General features: G+C 53.7%; 1 protein-coding gene across 2 annotated transcripts in view; it reads left to right on the plus strand.

The window, feature by feature from the left end:
- Positions 1–17598, plus strand: part of LOC122381719 (FERM, ARHGEF and pleckstrin domain-containing protein 1-like) — a 57092-nt gene extending 39494 nt beyond the window's left edge. For both annotated transcript variants that reach the window (XM_043366211.1, XM_043366212.1), the window contains exons 12-19: positions 1920–2053; positions 3484–3646; positions 4057–4159; positions 4529–4791; positions 5305–5456; positions 6070–6203; positions 9505–9776; positions 16519–17598. In XM_043366211.1, the coding sequence (XP_043222146.1) occupies positions 1920–2053; positions 3484–3646; positions 4057–4159; positions 4529–4791; positions 5305–5456; positions 6070–6203; positions 9505–9776; positions 16519–16713 (1416 nt within the window). In that variant the 3' untranslated portion in view covers positions 16714–17598. The remainder of the gene's footprint in view (positions 1–1919; positions 2054–3483; positions 3647–4056; positions 4160–4528; positions 4792–5304; positions 5457–6069; positions 6204–9504; positions 9777–16518) is intronic.
- The last annotated feature ends 905 nt before the right edge of the window (positions 17599–18503 follow it).

Genomic DNA, 18503 nt, shown 5'->3' on the forward strand with positions numbered 1-18503 from the left:
TCCCCGGTTACTGATGCGCAGGGGGACACTGCCAGTGTACGGCCATAGGGCAGGTCTCCGTGTCTTCGTGATGTCAGGGAGAAGACGTGCACGTGAAAAAGATAAGTTGACTGTTTTGCTAAGCCTTTTCAGAACATTTTTCGCTAGCCAGGCTCAAATTGACAGGCCACAGCAAACGCTGTTCAAGAATCCCTCGATGAGTGAGAGTTGAATGATTGAGTGAAAGCGCTCAGTTTTGACACAAGTGCATCGAACACCGGTCTCAATGCAGGAGCCTGCACGATCATCAAGCAGCGGCTTGAGCACTGAGCAGGACTTGCTCCACCTGACTTGCCACAACATTTACGAGTTTGTTCTATAAAGACATTTTCAGCCTGCCTCGGCTCGTCCAGCGGCCCAGACGTTGTTTTGTTTAAGCGCTTCCATAAAAGTGGGCGGCTAGATGGAACGAAGCCATAAACCTTCCAAAACTGACATGTCCCACCTCCACAACCCGCGTGATGCTCTTGCACAGTTCGGTCGTACCGTGAGATGCTGGAGCTGGCCATCACTGTCCTCGGTGGTGCTCCGAAACGAGGTATGAAGATCGCTCGCCTCGATATGCTCCTTGTGTGCTGCAGGTTGACCAATGCCATTTACGCTATGAAGTTTTACCTCTTCCGAGCACAATCCCGGCTCACTACGTCTAAGAAGAAGAGCCTCCAACAAATCGTGACCTTTGTGGGAACAACGTAGTTTTCGGCTCGATTCAATGCACCGCTTCTGGCGTCTGCACCAGCGCAAGATTTCGACTTCCTCAAGTCCCTCCTGGAGTACGAATTGGACGAATTGGTGTTCGAATTGGTGTCCAAGACGATAGCCATTGCCTTCAGCCGTCACCTCTGGTATCTAAATGAGAGGCTGGTCGCCCTCAACTTCTAATGAAGGAGATTACGATCGCTGCTACTAAACGTGAGATGGCTGCATCGTTACGAGAGAAGGAGAGGGCCGAGTAACCCTCCCCTCCCCCCGTCTAGCCCACGTTGAACTTACTATAGCTTCAGTCTCTAGCAAGTCCACGGCAGACTTCGTCATATCACAACTGGCTTCACAAGCTTCTTCAGCATCCTCGGTATGGACACCGACTTCCTCTTGAAGGATCTGATTCCTTGGAGGTCAAGCCATTCTACAACGCCGCCATGCGCTACATGAGGTCTCTTCACGCCTCTACGACTTCGCGGAACGAGGCATTTTGTTGATGGCCAGGAAATCGATCTGACCCCCACAAAGGATAAAGATAACAGCAGCTCCTCTTGTAGGTCGTCGAGGAGCAAAGACGCAAGTATTCTGACATACGCAAGGCGATTGTAACTTCTAAGTAGGCAAGACTAGCCGACGAATGATGTGTACAAGTGTTGGCTGATTACGGATGATACCGCTTTCTCTTTTCATGGAGTTATGCAGTAAGTTATGCATACCTTCAAAAGAATTATGTGCCTCATATGTACCTATATATCTGAGCTTTAGGTGCTGAAACGTTTCGATAAAGTCTTGGCAGCGTCCAATGTCATTGCGAACATCAGAAATACACGTGGAAATTAAAATTTCGGCAAAATTGTGTTTTTCACAAAAATGTGAACTTTGACCTGGTTGAGCTACCACTAAATAAACATATTTTCCAAAAATATTTTACACACAACGTTTTCTCGGGTGGTAGAACAGATTGGCTGCCCGTCCCGTTGAAAATTCTCAAAACGAAATTTTAGCCCCGTTTTAGTGCCACCCTAGTGGTTAGCTTGATGGTGTCTGTGAGGCACTCGGGGGCCCAGCTAGGGGAGGGACAGGGAGGGCCCTCAGTCAATGTGTCTTGCCGCAGTGGTTCTGCCCCGTGTATGTGTGCTGGCAGCCGCCTGACGGGTGCCTTTCCCCGCTGCTGGCAGTGGTTCCGAGAGGCGGTGGAGGCCCAGCCGGGTGTGCCCATCGGCCTGCTGTCGCAGCTGTTTGTCCGTCTAGAGCCCATCTACACGGTACACAGCCAGCTGCTGAGGGACCTCGAGCAGCGACTCATCGCCTGGTGAGTGGCCGCCGCGCGATACTACAGTCATGTACTTAGGCCTGTACCCTAACTTGTATCCCGGTCTGTACCCATGTCCAGCTGCTGAGGGACCTCGAGCAGCGCCTCATCGCGTGGTGAGTGACAACACTGTGCCCGGGACAGCGCCTCGGTCTGTACCCGGTCTGCACCCTAACCTAATACCCCTGTACAGCTGGTGCGGGACCTTGAGCAGCTGGGCCCCATAGCATGGCGGGTAGCCGCACTGTGCCTCGCCCTGCTATCATGTCTTTACCCATCGTAGTTGGAACCCGTACTTAATGTTGTCTTTAATCCTTTGAATAAAACTTGAGCGTAAACCTATGATTATATTAGAATGTCCTTTTTATCTCCGCGTTCGGTGCAAACAGTTTGTTCCCCATTTCGTTGTCTCTTCCCTGCATCGCATAGCATTTGTCTCCGTTTTGTTCCCAGGGAGCAGAGCAGCCGTCGGACGGCCTGTGATGGGTGAGGTATGGTGGTAGTGTCTGACTATGTATGCCTCTGCGTTCACAGGGAGCAGAGCAGCCGTCGGACGGCCTGTGATGGGTGAGGCATGATGGTAGTGTCTGACTATGTATGCCTCTGCGTTCACAGGGAGCAGAGCAGCCGTCGGACGGCCTGTGATGGGTGAGGTATGATGGTAGTGTCTGACTATGTATGCCTCTGCGTTCACAGGGAGCAGAGCAGCCGTCGGACGGCCTGTGATGGGTGAGGTATGATGGTAGTGTCTGACTATGTATGCCTCTGCGTTCACAGGGAGCAGAGCAGCCGTCGGACGGCCTGTGATGGGTGAGGTATGATGGTAGTGTCTGACTATGTATGCCTCTGCGTTCACAGGGAGCAGAGCAGCCGTCGGACGGCCTGTGATGGGTGAGGTATGATGGTAGTGTCTGACTATGTATGCCTCTGCGTTCACAGGGAGCAGAGCAGCCGTCGGACGGCCTGTGATGGGTGAGGTATGATGGTAGTGTCTGACTATGTATGCCTCTGCGTTCACAGGGAGCAGAGCAGCCGTCGGACGGCCTGTGATGGGTGAGGTATGATGGTAGTGTCTGACTATGTATGCCTCTGCGTTCACAGGGAGCAGAGCAGCCGTCGGACGGCCTGTGATGGGTGAGGTATGATGGTAGTGTCTGACTATGTATGCCTCTGCGTTCACAGGGAGCAGAGCAGCCGTCGGACGGCCTGTGATGGGTGAGGTATGATGGTAGTGTCTGACTATGTATGCCTCTGCGTTCACAGGGAGCAGAGCAGCCGTCGGACGGCCTGTGATGGGTGAGGTATGGCGGTAGTGTCTGACTAGTATGTATGCCTCTGTGTTTTCAGGGAGCAGAGCAGCCGTCGGACGGCCTGTGATGGGTGAGGTATGGTGGTAGTATGTTACTATATGTATGTCTCTGTGTACCCAGGGAGCAGAGCAGCCCGGCGGACGGCCTGTCGCCGCCGCCGCGGCTCTGTGATGTCCTGCTGCAGGCTAACCTGAGCGACGTGTACCTGCCCTACATCGACTGCTACCTGCAGGCCCTGGAGACCATAGAGCGCGAGTACCGCACCAACGAGACGTTCAAACAGGTTAGTTCGACCGCCGAGCGGACTGAGGGAGGTATCGCCAGCAGGGGTGTTCGAGCAGGACGGACGTGCTCCCGTGGTCTTTGGTGCCAGGGTGTATAGAGAACGGTTGGTTTAATTTCGATGCCTGCCGTTAATCAGGTATTGACAAGCTGATGGTGGTTGATTGGTCCTAGAAATGTCTGCTATTTGCAGCTGACATTTGGCTAAAACAAGGGACATAGCTATGGTCCCTTCCCTTGTTGATCTGGCCCTGACTGGCCTGCTCCCTTTTCCTTCCCTATCGTGACCCTGGTGCTATTCTTTTGCTCTCCTGTGATGACCTGTCGCCTCTCTTCTTGCCACGTAGACTGTGTGTGCCCATGATCTGACCGAGTCCCTCTGCTAACCGCTCGTCTGTGTTATGCTCACAGATGTACCGCGACTTTGAGATGCAGAAGGTGTGCTACCTACCGGTGGCGGCCCTGGTGCTGAAGCCCCTGCAGCGGGTCCTCCATCTGCACACCCTCCTCACAAGTCAGTGGTGCACAATTGGTAATAGTGATCTAGTGATCTCAGTTATTTCAGGCTGCTAGTTATATCAGGGACACCCCCTCCTCGCCCCGGTCCCGGTCAGCACCAGAGTGCCTGCAAGCTCTGTGTGACACGGGCTTCACTCACATTATGATGCTCACCTAGTACAGTAGTTTTCAGCAATTGGAAGGTTTAAGTCTTTACTGTCTATCGACTGGTGTGGCTAAGTACGTGACTATGGTATGAGCTAGTGATATGTAATGTAGCCATCTAGTCTATGGCTTAGTCGGTGGTATTGATGTGTAATCCGTTCTTTGATGCGCGTCACTGTGCCCCGGCTCCCCTGACACCCCACCCCCTCCCGTCCGTCAGAGCTGGCGCCTCAGTACAAGCCCGGCGAGCGGGACGCCGGCGAGGCGGCGGCGCTGCTCCAGGAGCTCTCGCAGCTCACCGAGCGGCTCCAGCCGCGCCTGCTGATCTCCGACAACCGCGTTAAGCTGATGGAGCTGCAGCGCGACCTGGTCGGCTGCGACGCGCTGCTGGCAGGCGCAGAGGCCGTCGGTAGGCGCTTCGTGCGCGAGGGCTGTCTGCAGAAACTCAGCAAAAAGGGATACCAGCACCGCATGTTCTTCCTGGTGAGCCGACCGGCCGAATAACGGGGCAGGGTGGGCCTGAGGCTCCATTGCGACCATTTAGGGTCTAACATGTATTGATTTGGCAGGGCTTAGCTAAATCCAGGCGGGGTTTCATGGCTAAACCCTAACTTTTTAGACAGGTTTCCGTGGGATTAATAGACATGCTCATTAATGAAATGCGATTGAATTAAAGCAAAAATAATGAACGTTCACTAAAATATATGATCGGTTGTAAGCTGAATCCCCGCATTCCCCTGTCATCAGATGAAATAATTTTCCAGCTCTGGCTTACGCTTTACTCACTAGGATGTATCCCACTTCCATTCTCCGCTTGTCCTGTATGCCTTTGTGTCCCTCTGACACCTTCCTTGTCCCCTCTGTGTCTCTGACAATCACCCTGTCTCCCCCAGTTCTCAGACGTGCTGGTGTACACCCCTCGCACCACCAGTCCGGTGCCACAGTTCACTTTGTTCGCTGTATATCCTTCTAACTGTCCCCCCCCCTCTCCCCCAGTTCTCAGACGTGCTGGTGTACACGTCTCGCACCACCAGTCCGGTGCCGCAGTTCAAGGTGCACGGCCAGCTGCCTCTGCGGGGCGTGTCTGTCGAACAGACCGACTCGCAGCTGGGCATCGCCAACTGCTTCACCATCTTCGGCGGGAACAGGTTCGTCCTGATGGCTGCAGTGGCCTGGGGTGTGTAGAGACAGGAGAGGGAGGGTGGGGATGGCGGTGGCCTGTTGGTTGAAATGGATAGTCGATAGATGGCGTACCTTGTCATCATGGTTGTGTCGGACCGCACCGATACAGTGGTGGTGTTTGGAAGAACATGCTGGTCGTCAGAGGGCAATGGGACTGTGAAATTGCAATGTAATCGATTGCCAACCTGTTTCGAGGGGAATGTATCGTTGTGGAGCATTCATGGGCCGCAGTATATGGTAACTTACATGCTAGGAGAACTTGGTGAACTTGCATACACAATACACATGTGAGGCGTAAGCTCAATTTTCCATGCACTTTCTTTTTATTGCGTACCATTTTGGACCTGGCGGTTGTTGTGTAGTCGGCAGCTACTGCTGCTTCTTCGTATGTGTAACTTAATCACTAGTCATTGCGGTGAGAACGTAGTGTTTGAGCTGTGGCTGACTACTGAGCAGTAGTGACTAGGTCAGCCCTGGTATGATCGGTACCGCCCTCTGATCCTTGTGACTCTGTCTTTCAGCGCTAATCCCTGTTGGTACCCTATGACCTCTCTGACCCCGCGGTACGCCTCTTCCCAGGGCGCTGGTGATCGCCGCCAGCTGTGCCGAGGAGCGGGACGCCTGGCTGCGTGACCTGCGGACGTCCATAGAGTCGGCGATGGCCCAGCCGGACACCACAGCGCCGCTCAGCTCCAGCCTGCTGCCCGCCTGTAGTACGTACCGCTCGCGAAGAGGCGCACGCCTGGAACGAAGTGAATTAATCTGGTATAGGTTGGGAATCTCCACGAATTAGGGTTTATTACCGGTGGAGTGTGTTCACCTTTTCAGTTCGAGCCTACTGCCCGTCTTTATAAGTACCGCATGCATACGATACGACGCGATCGGAGCGTCTTTAGTTGTCTTTTCTGACCTGTGACCTTGTGGACTTTTCACAGTCTTAGTGTGGAAAATAGGTTCACAGTCTGCGTGCACCAACTAAGCTCTTGACTCGGTTTCCAGCACTAGGTTACATTGAAGTCTATTGGGACAGTATTTTCGGGGGTCTTTTGTCACAGATGAATCAACGTTAAGTTTTTTTTCTACGATGTTCTCCTACACAATGCCAGTGCCTGTATAGTCGGTCAAATATGTATCTTTCCCGGCCGCCAAGTGGCGCTACGGTCTGGATTCGATAGTTGGCTGAGCCCACACCCCAGCTGCCCTGGCGGCTCTGGCGGCCCTGTGACGTCACGCGCGGAGGGGCGGAGCTACACAGCGGCCGGCTGGAGAGTGACCGCAGACCAGCACTGGACGGCCTCGCCGCCGGGTGCTCCGGCGGGTCTGGCCGGGAGAGGCGAGCAAGCGGATGCGTTAGGAATCTAACGAATGTGAGGGCAGCGCGATGGTCTAATGATGGCTGTGCTTTCATGCGCCGTGTAAATTGTAGACTGAGTGCTATGAGCTATCAAAGGATTAGCTGGTGTTTCAACAGGGGTCGCTGACCTAAAAATTAAGATGGTTGCTCTTGATACGATTGAATGCTTGGTGATATGATGATTAGCGCAAGAGAAATATTTAATCGAATTATGACCGGTTATTTTTTGATAAAGCAAAAACTTTTTTCATTTTTTTTTGGCATTAACGGGAAAGCGTTAAGCCATATCTACTGAAAATCTTAACCTGCGCCGGGCCGGGGGGGGGGGGGCGATTTGCGCCCCCCCCCCAGGTTTTTCGCAGATAGCCGAAAAACGGCGGCGTGCAGCGCCACCAAATTTTGCATACCTGTTTTTCCATCTATTGCGCATACTGTGTGCGAATTTTGACCTTATATGACTTAAGGTCAGGTCAACAGGTCGGTTTGAGTGACCTAACGTCACAAAAAGTTTGAACTTGCACCAAAGCTACAACTGTTGACCGATCGATATGAAACTTTCAGGAGTTAGTAAGGGTGACAATATCCACAAAATGTATGTCTCGGATTTTTTTATCTATGACCTAAGGTCAGGTCAATCTCACAACCTCCCCATTATAAGTCAATGGGATAAATTTCAACTTCATCTGAATGCCACCCGATCCACACAATATATTCAGGATCATGGTGTTGCAGGTCCCTGGTGGTCATTCTACCGAAAGATGTCACCGGTGACCTTTGGAAGGTGTCGCTAGGTCATCCGAGGTCACCTGAGGTCACCAGCGGGGGTTTTCTGCAATAACTTTTGAGTGAATAGAAATAGAGACTCCGTTCGACGTTTATCATGTTTGTCTGATCAATGCGGATCGAATGATATGCAACATGACCTATTTCAGTCAGGTCATGACCTTGACCTTAGGTCAAATTTTCAACTTGACCTTTCGAGGTCACATGATATAGCTTTCGATGCGCTTTGACAAGCTAAGAACGATGACGTTCGAATCGATCCTTTATCTTGTCTGGATCAAAAGCTATTTAAGAAAAAGTATCAGAAGTAAAAACGTTTTTTATCGCTCTTTCGAACGCCGCCTACCGCTTGTCTCTACGACGCTCAGGAGTCGAGTTAGACGGGGGGGGGGGCGTAAAACCGCCCCCTCCTAAAACAACCTCCTAAACCAACCCTCCTAAAGATTTCTGCAACCGTTCTACCCTCATCACTCAACTGAATAATTCTCCCCTTTTCAAAAACGGTGCAGTGATACGGCATCTCAAACCTAGAGCGACTACACTCAAGTTCAAGCTAACGGTCTCCACTCTCCAATTCAGATACCTATCGAAACCTTTCCGCGACCCGGTGCTGTGGCTCAATCAGTGGGCCAGCTGGCCGCACACCATACCCGCAGGGCATGAACCTTTGACCATACTAGGTCAACACGCCGTTGCCCCAGCCCGCTCGCCAGGTCCGCGCTCATTGGCCGACGCGGCAACCGCACAACCTGTCCCCTCCCCTCCGTAGTACTCGCAGCGGCCGGCGGATTCAGCCAAGTTACCGACCTGCCCAGCTTGGGGAGGGCCGGCCGGGAAAGATACATATTTGACCGACTATACAAACGCATCCCATCGGTGCCCATAGCAGGTCGCTGCGCAGTTGGGTAATGTTAGATCGTATCATTAATTCGTGGGCCGTAGAAAGACACCTGTCAGGATGTTCCCTCCCATCCCTTCCCTCATAACGCTGCTGCGTAGTGCGGTAGTGCTATGACACCGTAGACAGAAGTGAGACATCATCACTGTGTTCCCGCCCCTTCCCGTTGAAGGTCGCTGCGTAGCACGGTAATGTTATCACATCGTCTATTATATTTTCCTGCCACTGCTGCCCATAGTAGGTCACTACGCAGTGGCGTATACATGTTATCACAGCATCTCTAACTGACGGCTGCCGTCGGTGGCTCGACCTTGCTCATCCTGTCACCGCCCGTCTCCGGTTATCACTGCCGCTGCCATCACTGGACGGTGACAGCAGTGAGCTTGTGACCTGGCCGACCACCGGCGGATGGGACGGCGTCTGTCCACCGGTCGGCTCTGATTGTTTGTTGGCGTCGGCGCTGCTGCCGATCTCGGCACTGCGTATGGGACGGTGGTGCTGGCCGCATATGCTGGCCGATGGTGCTGAGCGTACCCGGTCAGGTTTGGGCATCAGGGATGGGTAGAGGCTAGACTAGCTGATGGTTTGTGACGTCCCGATTGACCGCGGGCTGGGACAGAGGCCACGGGCGACCTTGGATAGAGGTTAGAACTGACGTGCGTTGGAGGTGAGGGCTGGTCATGAACTGGGGTCGCTGAACAGCGGGTGGTCGTTCGATCTGATCTGACCTGACTAGACCCCGACAGGCTCCTCTGACGTCCAGTCCATCTGAGCTGGAGAGCGTCCCTCTGATCTAACCTAAACTCGCCCCCACAGGCTTCTCTGACGAGATCATGTGCGGTCTCTCTGCGGGGGAGACAGTTCCCCAGACCTGACCTGACCTCCCCCTCCCCCACAGGTTCCTCCGATGAGATCATGTGCGGTCTCTCGGCGGAGGAGACAGTCCCCGGCCCTGACCTGACCTTACCCTCCCCGGCAGGCTCCTCCGATGAGATAATGTGCGGTCTCTCTGCGGAGGACGGCGGCACGCCTCTGGGAGCGCCGTCCGAGCGGCAGCCCAACTGGCGCAGTAACCGCAGTCCGCACGTGTGCTGGCACCGCGGCATCTCGGTCAGCATGGCGCACACGGCGGCGGCCGTACACGGCCAGCTCAGCGGCTACCTGCTCAGGAAGTTCAAAAACTCGGATGGCTGGCAGAAACTGTGGGTGGTGCTCACCAACTTCTGCCTCTACTTCTATAAGACCTTCCAGGTGAGGCGCCACTGCTGGGGAGAGCCGGGAAAGGTGGGGAGGATAGTGCCGGAGGTATGATGCAAGATAAAAAAATATGGAGGTAGTATGGAAACTTTTACGGTCACGCCGAGTCATATCCCCATTCTTTTACTCACCTTACTCGTGCAAAAGAATATGCACAAAGTCCAAAGCACATACCATCTCCCAACTGTGCGTACTTACGTTTTTGCATTGCGACCTACTGTACTTGGTTGTTATCTTTCGGCAAGATGTCTCCCTACGAAAAAAAAATAACAAACAAACATACAACCGAAAAACAAACAAAAATTGCCTTAGAAACTCATGTGTCCTCTTTTCTGTCAGTCATTTGGGTAAATAATGCTGTGTAGTTCGTGCGGTGGCTTACTGGGTAGTGGGTAGCGGTTAGGCATGCCAGAGAGGTCGGTACGATTTCTCCGGACAATGGGGTGCAGTCGGGTCCGAGTTTATCGTCGAATACCAGGATGGTAGCGCCACCTGTGCAGTGTACACCGTTCAGCTGTTCTGAGGCCAGTTTCACCAATAAAAAACAGACGGCTGCGATTATTTTTTGACAAAACGATAGTCTATAAATCCTATTTACCGGTGGAAAAAGTAATTGCTGACCAAATAATATAACACTTAAAAGCTACGTTATTACATTTTTCAAGTCAGCGATTAGTATTTTTAGCAGTAAATGACATTTTGAGACTATCGTTTTGTCAAAAAATAATCGCAGTCGTCTGTTTTTTATTGGTGAAACTGGCCTCTGAGCTATGGTGAACCCTGGCGCCTATTGTGTCTTGTATTCCCTACTATCGCCCCGCTCTAGCTGTATCCCAGAGAAAAACGAACACCGCTGACGCTATCCTCCATCCTCTGTCTTCACTCCTGCCTTATCCGCTGGTGACGGGCTGTTCCTCCGTCAGCGACGATGCTTTGGAGCTAGGAACTCTGCAGGCTTCTGTGGTGTCGATGGTGACTAATTATTCTAACATATATTGGCCATGACCGGTAGCTTTGCTGTGATTTACTTCAGTCCAGTTGCATTAATTCACATTTGTTGTCTCCCTGACGATGACGTATTGTGTTATATTTCACTTCGACTTTGGTTACTTTCCATATTTTTTTTTTTTTAGGGAGAAATGCAAAATGTTTGTTCTGTCTCATCGGCGCTGTACCCTTCATACTCTGTCCCACTTACTGAGATTATCTGTCCTTGGTTGACATGCTCACCCTTCTTTGCTGGCCTCTCATTGCCGCCCCTCGCTGTAGCAGCTATCGCATTTGAGACTGTGATAAACGTCTTTTTCCAGCCCCTATATTGTTGCCCCCCCCCCCCCCCATCTAGTTGACACCCACCTCTGTGTTTTTCACCAGTGAAGTCCCCTCAACGCTCTGACCACCACGACTATGACCTCCCGTGTCAAGCTCCACGCCCCCAGACCTGCCGGGGTGTGGCCCGGTGATTTCCACCCGTCCTCCACCCTTTGTTCATCCTCCACCGGTACATGTTCAGTGTTTGCGTTCCGCTGTGGTACCGTCACCCCGTTCGGATCGGGACGTCCCCTTCCACTGCCGCCGCCCTCTGTATGGTGCAGCTCACCGTAGTGTACACTTCACACTTGGTGCGTGACTGCGTGGTGTTTGAAGTGGGTGTATGGGGTGGTTTGTTGTGTCTGCCTGTCTGTGATGAGATAGGGTCTGGTGTTTCTCAACAAACTGACCGTCGCTGCCTGTGTGTCAGGTGTAATGTGCTCTGGGTCATGCTTCCAACACAATCGATTATTCTGCAGTGTCTGCATGTGCGGCTGTCTGTTACCAGAATCTAATGAATAGAGGTTCCCCTTGCGTGACTGCCGATCGTATAACACGCCCATGTCACTGACGCAACTCTGTAACTATGAGGTTTCTATGAAACTAAGAACTCGCCATTTGTATCTATGATAACTGACTCGTCTGTAACTAGAGGTTTCTGCGTGGTCATCGTTTGTGTAAGCTGACCGGCCGTATGCGACTACCAACTCGATGACTGAGTAGTTGCTCTATGTGTGCCTGCCGATTGTGTAACGCTCTCCCGGCCACACCTTTTATCTATAAACACTGGAATTGATCCTCGCTCCTGCCTTACCGCTTAGATCGGTGACCAGCCCAACGTCGAACTCCCATTCCAGATGTCTCTCTTAGATATCCTCCTCTCCCTTTCCTGTCCCACGCTCACAAACAATCATGCATCATAATATCCGATGCGACCACTCTTCTCGCCTTCATCCCCACTGCTCCCCGCTCGTAAACTGCACATGTCGCTGACTTGCAGGACCATCTCGTCGCCCGCTCCCGTGATCTACCGCCTCCCTACCCAGTACCGACGGAGGTGGGTCGGTCGGTTTATTGACACAATGGCGCTGACGCCGGTGATTAGGGCCAGTCTGTCGCCCAGGTTGTTAGCGGTCACTCCACAGTGTTGATGGTGTCCTACCGGCGCCATAGACATTACCGACCAGGGCTGTGCTGGCCATCAGTCACTGCTCAGGCCTCAGAAGGGTGGACTGAATGAATGAATGGGCTGTGAGTGAGGTCGAGTTGCGCAGTTTGTGGTACAGTTTGTCGCCAGGGAAGTTCTTTTTGGGTTCACCGCTGGGTGGTCCACTATGAAAAGTTGTCCGATTAGAATCAAGAATCAAGGTTGTTATGGGCTCAAGCGCTTGAACTTCGTTTTTTTTTTTTTTTACAAACCATGTCTGGTTGCGACACCGCACTTTTGAAAGGAAAATGGTACGCGACAGTAGTGTCCATGGCAGGGCGCGAGTTTACAGTTAACCGGGGCGGTAACGTGACGGGGGAGGCGTGACGTGGCGCTGAGCATTGGTCCCAGGGGAGGTGACATAACCGTCCGTGACGCTGCCCGTGACGCTCTCGTCTCATCCGTCACCGGCTGTGAATTGACTTGGCGCCTGCGGTGGCACGGTGTGTGACGAGTCTGCCACACCACCACAGGTCCCGGGGGTCTTATCACCGGTACCGGACAGATGAGTACAAACACCGGTCTCGGGCGGTTCGACCCGCCCACACATGCTGACTGCTAGCCGTGTGGTATCGCACGCTGCGGGCATACCCACCCACACAGCGGAGGAACTGAGCGGTGCAGCGTCCGGCCGCCGGACCGCTCCTCGCCGCGGTCTGCGGGGTTACTCACCCCACGCGTGTCTCCCGGCCGTATCCACTCCCCGGCACACCCACGGATTGTGGCCACTCCGCCCACACATTGCAGTGACGGTACGGTCCGACCCCGGGCCGCCGGCTACAGACACTCCCCACAGTGGCTCCTCAGTTCCGGTGACGTGGTGTCGGTACCGGGCTGGGTGGTTAGCACCTTCCCGTGCAGGAGTGGAGGCAGGGCTCGGCTGACCGAGTTGCGGTTGTCTACTGCACCTATCGAACTCTGGTGTAACAGTCTCATTTTTGTTGTTTGTTTTGTTGGGTTAGGTCGACAAGACCATTGCAGAGCCGGAAGGATGATAGGAATTAGGGGGAGACATTGGTCTGGGCAGGCACCCTAGTGAGTCGCCGGGGCTGAGCCCGTCCAGAGGACAGGCCACCCAGCCCCAAGGCACTGCACCCGGCTACGGGGTGCGCTCCCTCGGGAGCAGCGGTGCCGCTCCAAGGGAGCAGCCCGCATGAGATAAAGTTGCCTGTCCAGCCCGGAGGGGGGTTGCGGCGTGGAGGAAAAGGATTTCAGTATCCTGAGGATAGAAGCACGGACAGGTGTAACAGACTCACCGGCAGACCCACCCATGACCCGCCCAGTGGTCTACCCGTGTGTCCAGTTCTGCTGATCGGTACCGGTCATCCTTCCGGCGGCTTTGGGCCGGTGAGATCATCTCGCCGGTGTGCGCTCGGTCCGTGCCAGGCGAGGTGAACCAGAGGTCTGTCCGAAACTCTGGAGACGGCTCACGGTGTCACAGCTGGGGTGGGGACGTGCGACGTGGGTGGGTGTTTCTGAATGATGCTCTCTAAAGCAGGACTGGTAACGTATGTTGAGCTGAGAGCGTCATCACACGTCTATCCTTATTCAGTACTACTTTCAATACAGGGAGGCGGTTTATTAGCTTAGTGTAGTGCCGACCATCCCCATATGGAGATGTTATGGGTTCTAGAACGTCCCCGAACTCAAACGAGTCTCCAGCCGGCCCGACGCCGACCCGTATTCGCCATAACGTCCCTGTATTACGGACACCTGCACATCCTCCGGTCCTCTCTGGACCACACATTGTGCGCCGCACTGTGGAGGAAGTCCGCCCCTCCCCGGCCGTTCCTGTCGGTCCCACCGGACGTCCGGACGCTCCAGTGGCGGTGTGTGTGACCGTGGCGCTATCACCGGCGAGTGGACGGACGGTGGCAGCCTGCGCGGCTCCGGCCGACGACATATCCGGTCAGAGATTTTAAACCTCGCTCCGGGGGACGTCAGAGCTTCTCTCTGTTCCAGTACCCGCTATTGAGTTTAGTGGCTGTGTGCTTGCCTTGTGCTCACATGACTTACCCTATTCTAACCATGGCTCTACCATGGATATGCACTGTCTTTGCGACGTTTATGAAGAGCCAGCGAGGTGAAGCGATCGTAACGCAACTGACAGCGCAGACCGACAGTGGAAAGTCCCGGCGCTCCCCACTGCGTCGCTCCGGCGCTCTTCTGGCACTCCTTGCTGCGTAGTTCAGTGTGATGAGAACGGCAGGAGAAGTAAGGCATACACCGATGACCGACGGCCCGGCGCCGGGCTGTCGCGCTGCGGAGAGGGTGGCAGGGCGGCGGCGGTGGGTCCTGGTACGGCACGCCGCGGCCTCTTAGGGCAGCTGGGAGCTGCATTGCGCGGTGTTGTGGCGTGTGGGACTCGGTTGGTGGGTGTTGGTTGCAACACTGTTGGATGGGGGCGATGCTGTTGGGTGTCAGATGAGGGTGGCGGTGCTGTGTCTTTATCGACACACACAAGTAGTGTCCTTTTTTAGCTGCAGTGTAGTGTGGTGTTCCGCTTCGCTCCGCTCGCACTCCACACGCTGGCTTGGCTCGGGCCCAACTGGTTTATTCCCTCAGACCGGGTCAGTGGGATCGCGCTCATTTCGCCCCCGGGCACGGTCAGGCCACACTGGGTCGACAGGCACCAATAACGGAACACTAACAGAACCCGACAATAACAGAACGCTACATGTAGGAGGGAAAATGCCTCCAAAAAGGGGATGAGAGTGGTAATTCGACGGTCAGATAAGGCTAAAAAAGAGTGAGGAAAAAGATCAATTGCACTGCTTTATATACAAAAGTGGAAAATGTAGGATGCGAAACGACCTTCAATGCAAATGCATTTCTCGGAAAAATTAGGAGTGATCCTCTTAGAAATTGGTCATTGAGTGTAACATGATTTGCGTTTGGATGCTGGTTCCCACCCAACGCAATATATTTTGAGACACTGCACACAGGCCACACTTCATTTAGTCTGAGTCAGTTAGTCTTGAGTGTTACAAGATAGTTACATACAGTCGCTGAGATGGCATGAGGTAATCCTGGGTGGTGATATTCACATTTACCTCAGAGCCGTGTCATATTCGTAATCTTATTCAAGGTCGCAGTTCAGTCTGCGGTCACAATATCCACAATCGATAGGTCATCTCTAGGTCGCACTTCGTCATGATGTCACGTCTGGTTGGGGAGGGAAGCAAGTGCAGCGAGCCATCCCACGCGGTGACCTGCGCAGTGGCGGCACTGGCCGACTGTTTGTTATCCTAGCTTCGTTTGTGTCACGGTCGGCCACCGTCACTGACGCCGTCTGAGCGGGGAAAGAGCCGGGAGAAGGAATACAGAGGAGAGGAAAACCCCGCGGGAGCCCGAGGGAGGCGAGCTGTGACCCCCACAGTCGTGGCCCTCCACTTTGGGGCTTTTCATCGGGCGTACATTGGCCGGGAAGTATATCGGTCATCCGTAGTGTCCTCTGATAAACAAGGAATTTAAGATCCAACATACAAGTCGCTAGTTATTGCGTACTAGCCCGGATTTGTATTCTGCTGGAGAAAGATTTGTGAGTTGTGCGTCACAATTATCCTATCTTTCATCTCCATGTTCGTCATATCCCGCTGCGTCAGTCTTTGACGTCACTGGCACAATTTAGGCGAGGGACCACTTGCAACACGCAGATGATAGTGCTGCTAGAGAGTAGTGACCAGAACATATGTTGCATTTTTAGTTCGAGAGACGGTATTGAATGACTAACTGAACTCGCTTGAACTGTTTCTAGTCTATTACATGGCTGGCTTCCGTTTGCCAGCATGTTCATATGTCTGTTCGTGTAACCTGTTTGGCGTTAGTCGTTAACGACCGTTTCATTTCTAGTCTTGTAGATGCGCATACTGAACACAAGTCGAGCTGGTCGACTCGCCTTGACCAGACGTTACCTTACTGCTTCCATCCCCAAGACGGGTCTCCGCTGACATCACTTCACCCAGGGACAAGTGCCGCTGACCTCTGTACCCCTCCCCCAGGTGTACGCTGACCTCTCCCTCCCTCCTCCAAGGACGAGTGCTCGCTGACCTCCCACGATCCCCAGGTCGAGTGCCCGCTGACTTCTCTCCTTCCTCCTCACGACGAGTGCCCGCTGACTTATTACCCCCTTCCCCAGGATGAGTGCCCGCTGCCTTATTACCCCCTTCCTCAGAACGAGTGTCCGCTGACCTGCCTCGACCCCCCCCCCTCCCTCAGGACGAGTGCCCGCTGACCTCGCTCCCCCTGCTGGGTTACGTCGTCTCGGAGCCGGCGGCCACCGACAACATCCACAAGGAGCACGTGTTCAAGCTGCAGTTCAAGCAGCACATCTACTTCTTCCGCGCCGAGAGCCGCTACACGCTGGAGCGGTGGCTAGAGGTGATCGGTCGCACCGCGTCCACCTACCAGTGACACGCACTGCTCGGAGAAAACCCCCGCCAGACGAGGACCTACCTATGAGAGGTGGCACACCGCCCGCCGGCCCGGCGGCAGGCAGACAGTTCCCAGCCAGGCTGGACCGCGCAGTGGGCGGACGGAACACTCAGCCGTTTTGATAGCGCAGACGGCGACTCGCTGTTCTGTCGGTCCTTATGTGTGTTTGTGTTTGTAAGCGTGTGTATGCGTGTGTGTAACGACCGCGAGTGATGACATACGTTTTACGTGTTCGAGGCCAGAACCGCCGGACACCGCTCGCGAACTGTGTGCCTTTTATCGTGCCTTAGCTTATGAGATTGACGAGGTCGCTGCGGCCAAAGTGCATTAAATATTATTATTAGTGTGTTCGTCGGGGACTGGGCGTGCGTGGGCCCAGTGTGGGAGAGGGGTGTGCCATCCCCGAGCGGGCCCTAGCTGGCCGTCACGGGCAGGTGTTCACTGTTCAGTGTTCAGCGCCGCTAAACTCCCCGCGCCTCTCTCTGTGTCACAAGTGTCACAGACTTGTCACAAGCGCTACAACGTGTCACGGCGTGTCTTTACGGTGTCGCGTCCCCCTCATGGCAGTTACGTGTCGAAGGGAGAGCGGTCAGCGGTCGGTCGAGCCGCCGCCGGAGGCACCTCAGTCCCTGCTCCACCTCTGTCTCGGAGATATGCGAGTTTACTACCGACCGGCGTAAGGTAAACGAGATCGGTGCTTACTCCTACTGTCTGGCGACACGCTTATTTGGTATTTGGTAGCCCGAGCAGCTAATGTGAGGCATAATGGAGAGTGAAGTGCCGGCTGCGCCGAGAAATAACACGAGTCACTGAGAAGGCTGGGGGCGAGCGAACGCAAACAGCAATACATATTTTGTACGTTTAGCGGGCGTTTGGTGTGGTTTGGCGCAGATTTTGTCGAGCCGAACGGGTCGGAGTGGTGGCATTGAACTGTTCAGAGTTCTGCACATGGGAACGAATACTTGGGCCTCCCATATAAAGTATCATGCTTCTGTTATCTCCAGTCGGCAGTCACGTTGCGTACATCGCCAGGGCTGATGTCAGGCTACCGAAAAGAAAAGTCGGATCCAGTGACGCTGCTCTCCCACGTGATTTGGAGGACGTTTTGGTGGCATTTCCAGGCGTTCACATCCTGTTCGTATCTGCACACACACGAATACCGTTCGCAAGGCTGTCGATCGATCGATGTCCATGACTCGTGAGAAAACCTCCAAAATGTGTCCGTAAAAGCCTGCAATCGACCTCATCAGTAATCTGCAGCTGCTCTCTGGAGAAGATGGCCTCCGGAATGTTTCCCTGCAACTGAGTGCAATTAAACGGACGAAATGTCAGGCGTTCCTGTGTGTAAGGTCAGATGGTTGGGTTCGACCTCAAGTTAAAGTAACGACAAAACGTAAGGTAATGTTGGTGGGTTAAATACATTCCACTTCAACGGTTATAGTCGGCATGCTTCGGCGTCTGTAGCATACCTTTCAGAAATATGGTCATGAAATTTGATGACCATGCATGGCCTCAAATTCATTGTGGTCATATATTTCTGAATTCGCTTGTGCATTTCTAGGTAACCTTTCTTAGAAGGTGACCTATAAACAAGGCATAAGAACTGCTTACATAAAACTGTGCCCACCCATTTATGAATCAGGGGCGGATCCAAGGGGGGGGGGGTCACATGGGTCATGGCCCCCCCCCCTTGAGGCCCGGGGGCCCAAAGACCTGCCAGGGGCACCACCGGCCTATCAGGGGAATCACAGTCCTGACAGGGGCACCAC

This window comes from Amphibalanus amphitrite, unplaced genomic scaffold (assembly GCF_019059575.1).
Source record: "Amphibalanus amphitrite isolate SeventyFive unplaced genomic scaffold, NRLGWU_Aamphi_draft 000126F_arrow, whole genome shotgun sequence".
Classification (NCBI taxonomy): domain Eukaryota; kingdom Metazoa; phylum Arthropoda; class Thecostraca; order Balanomorpha; family Balanidae; genus Amphibalanus; species Amphibalanus amphitrite.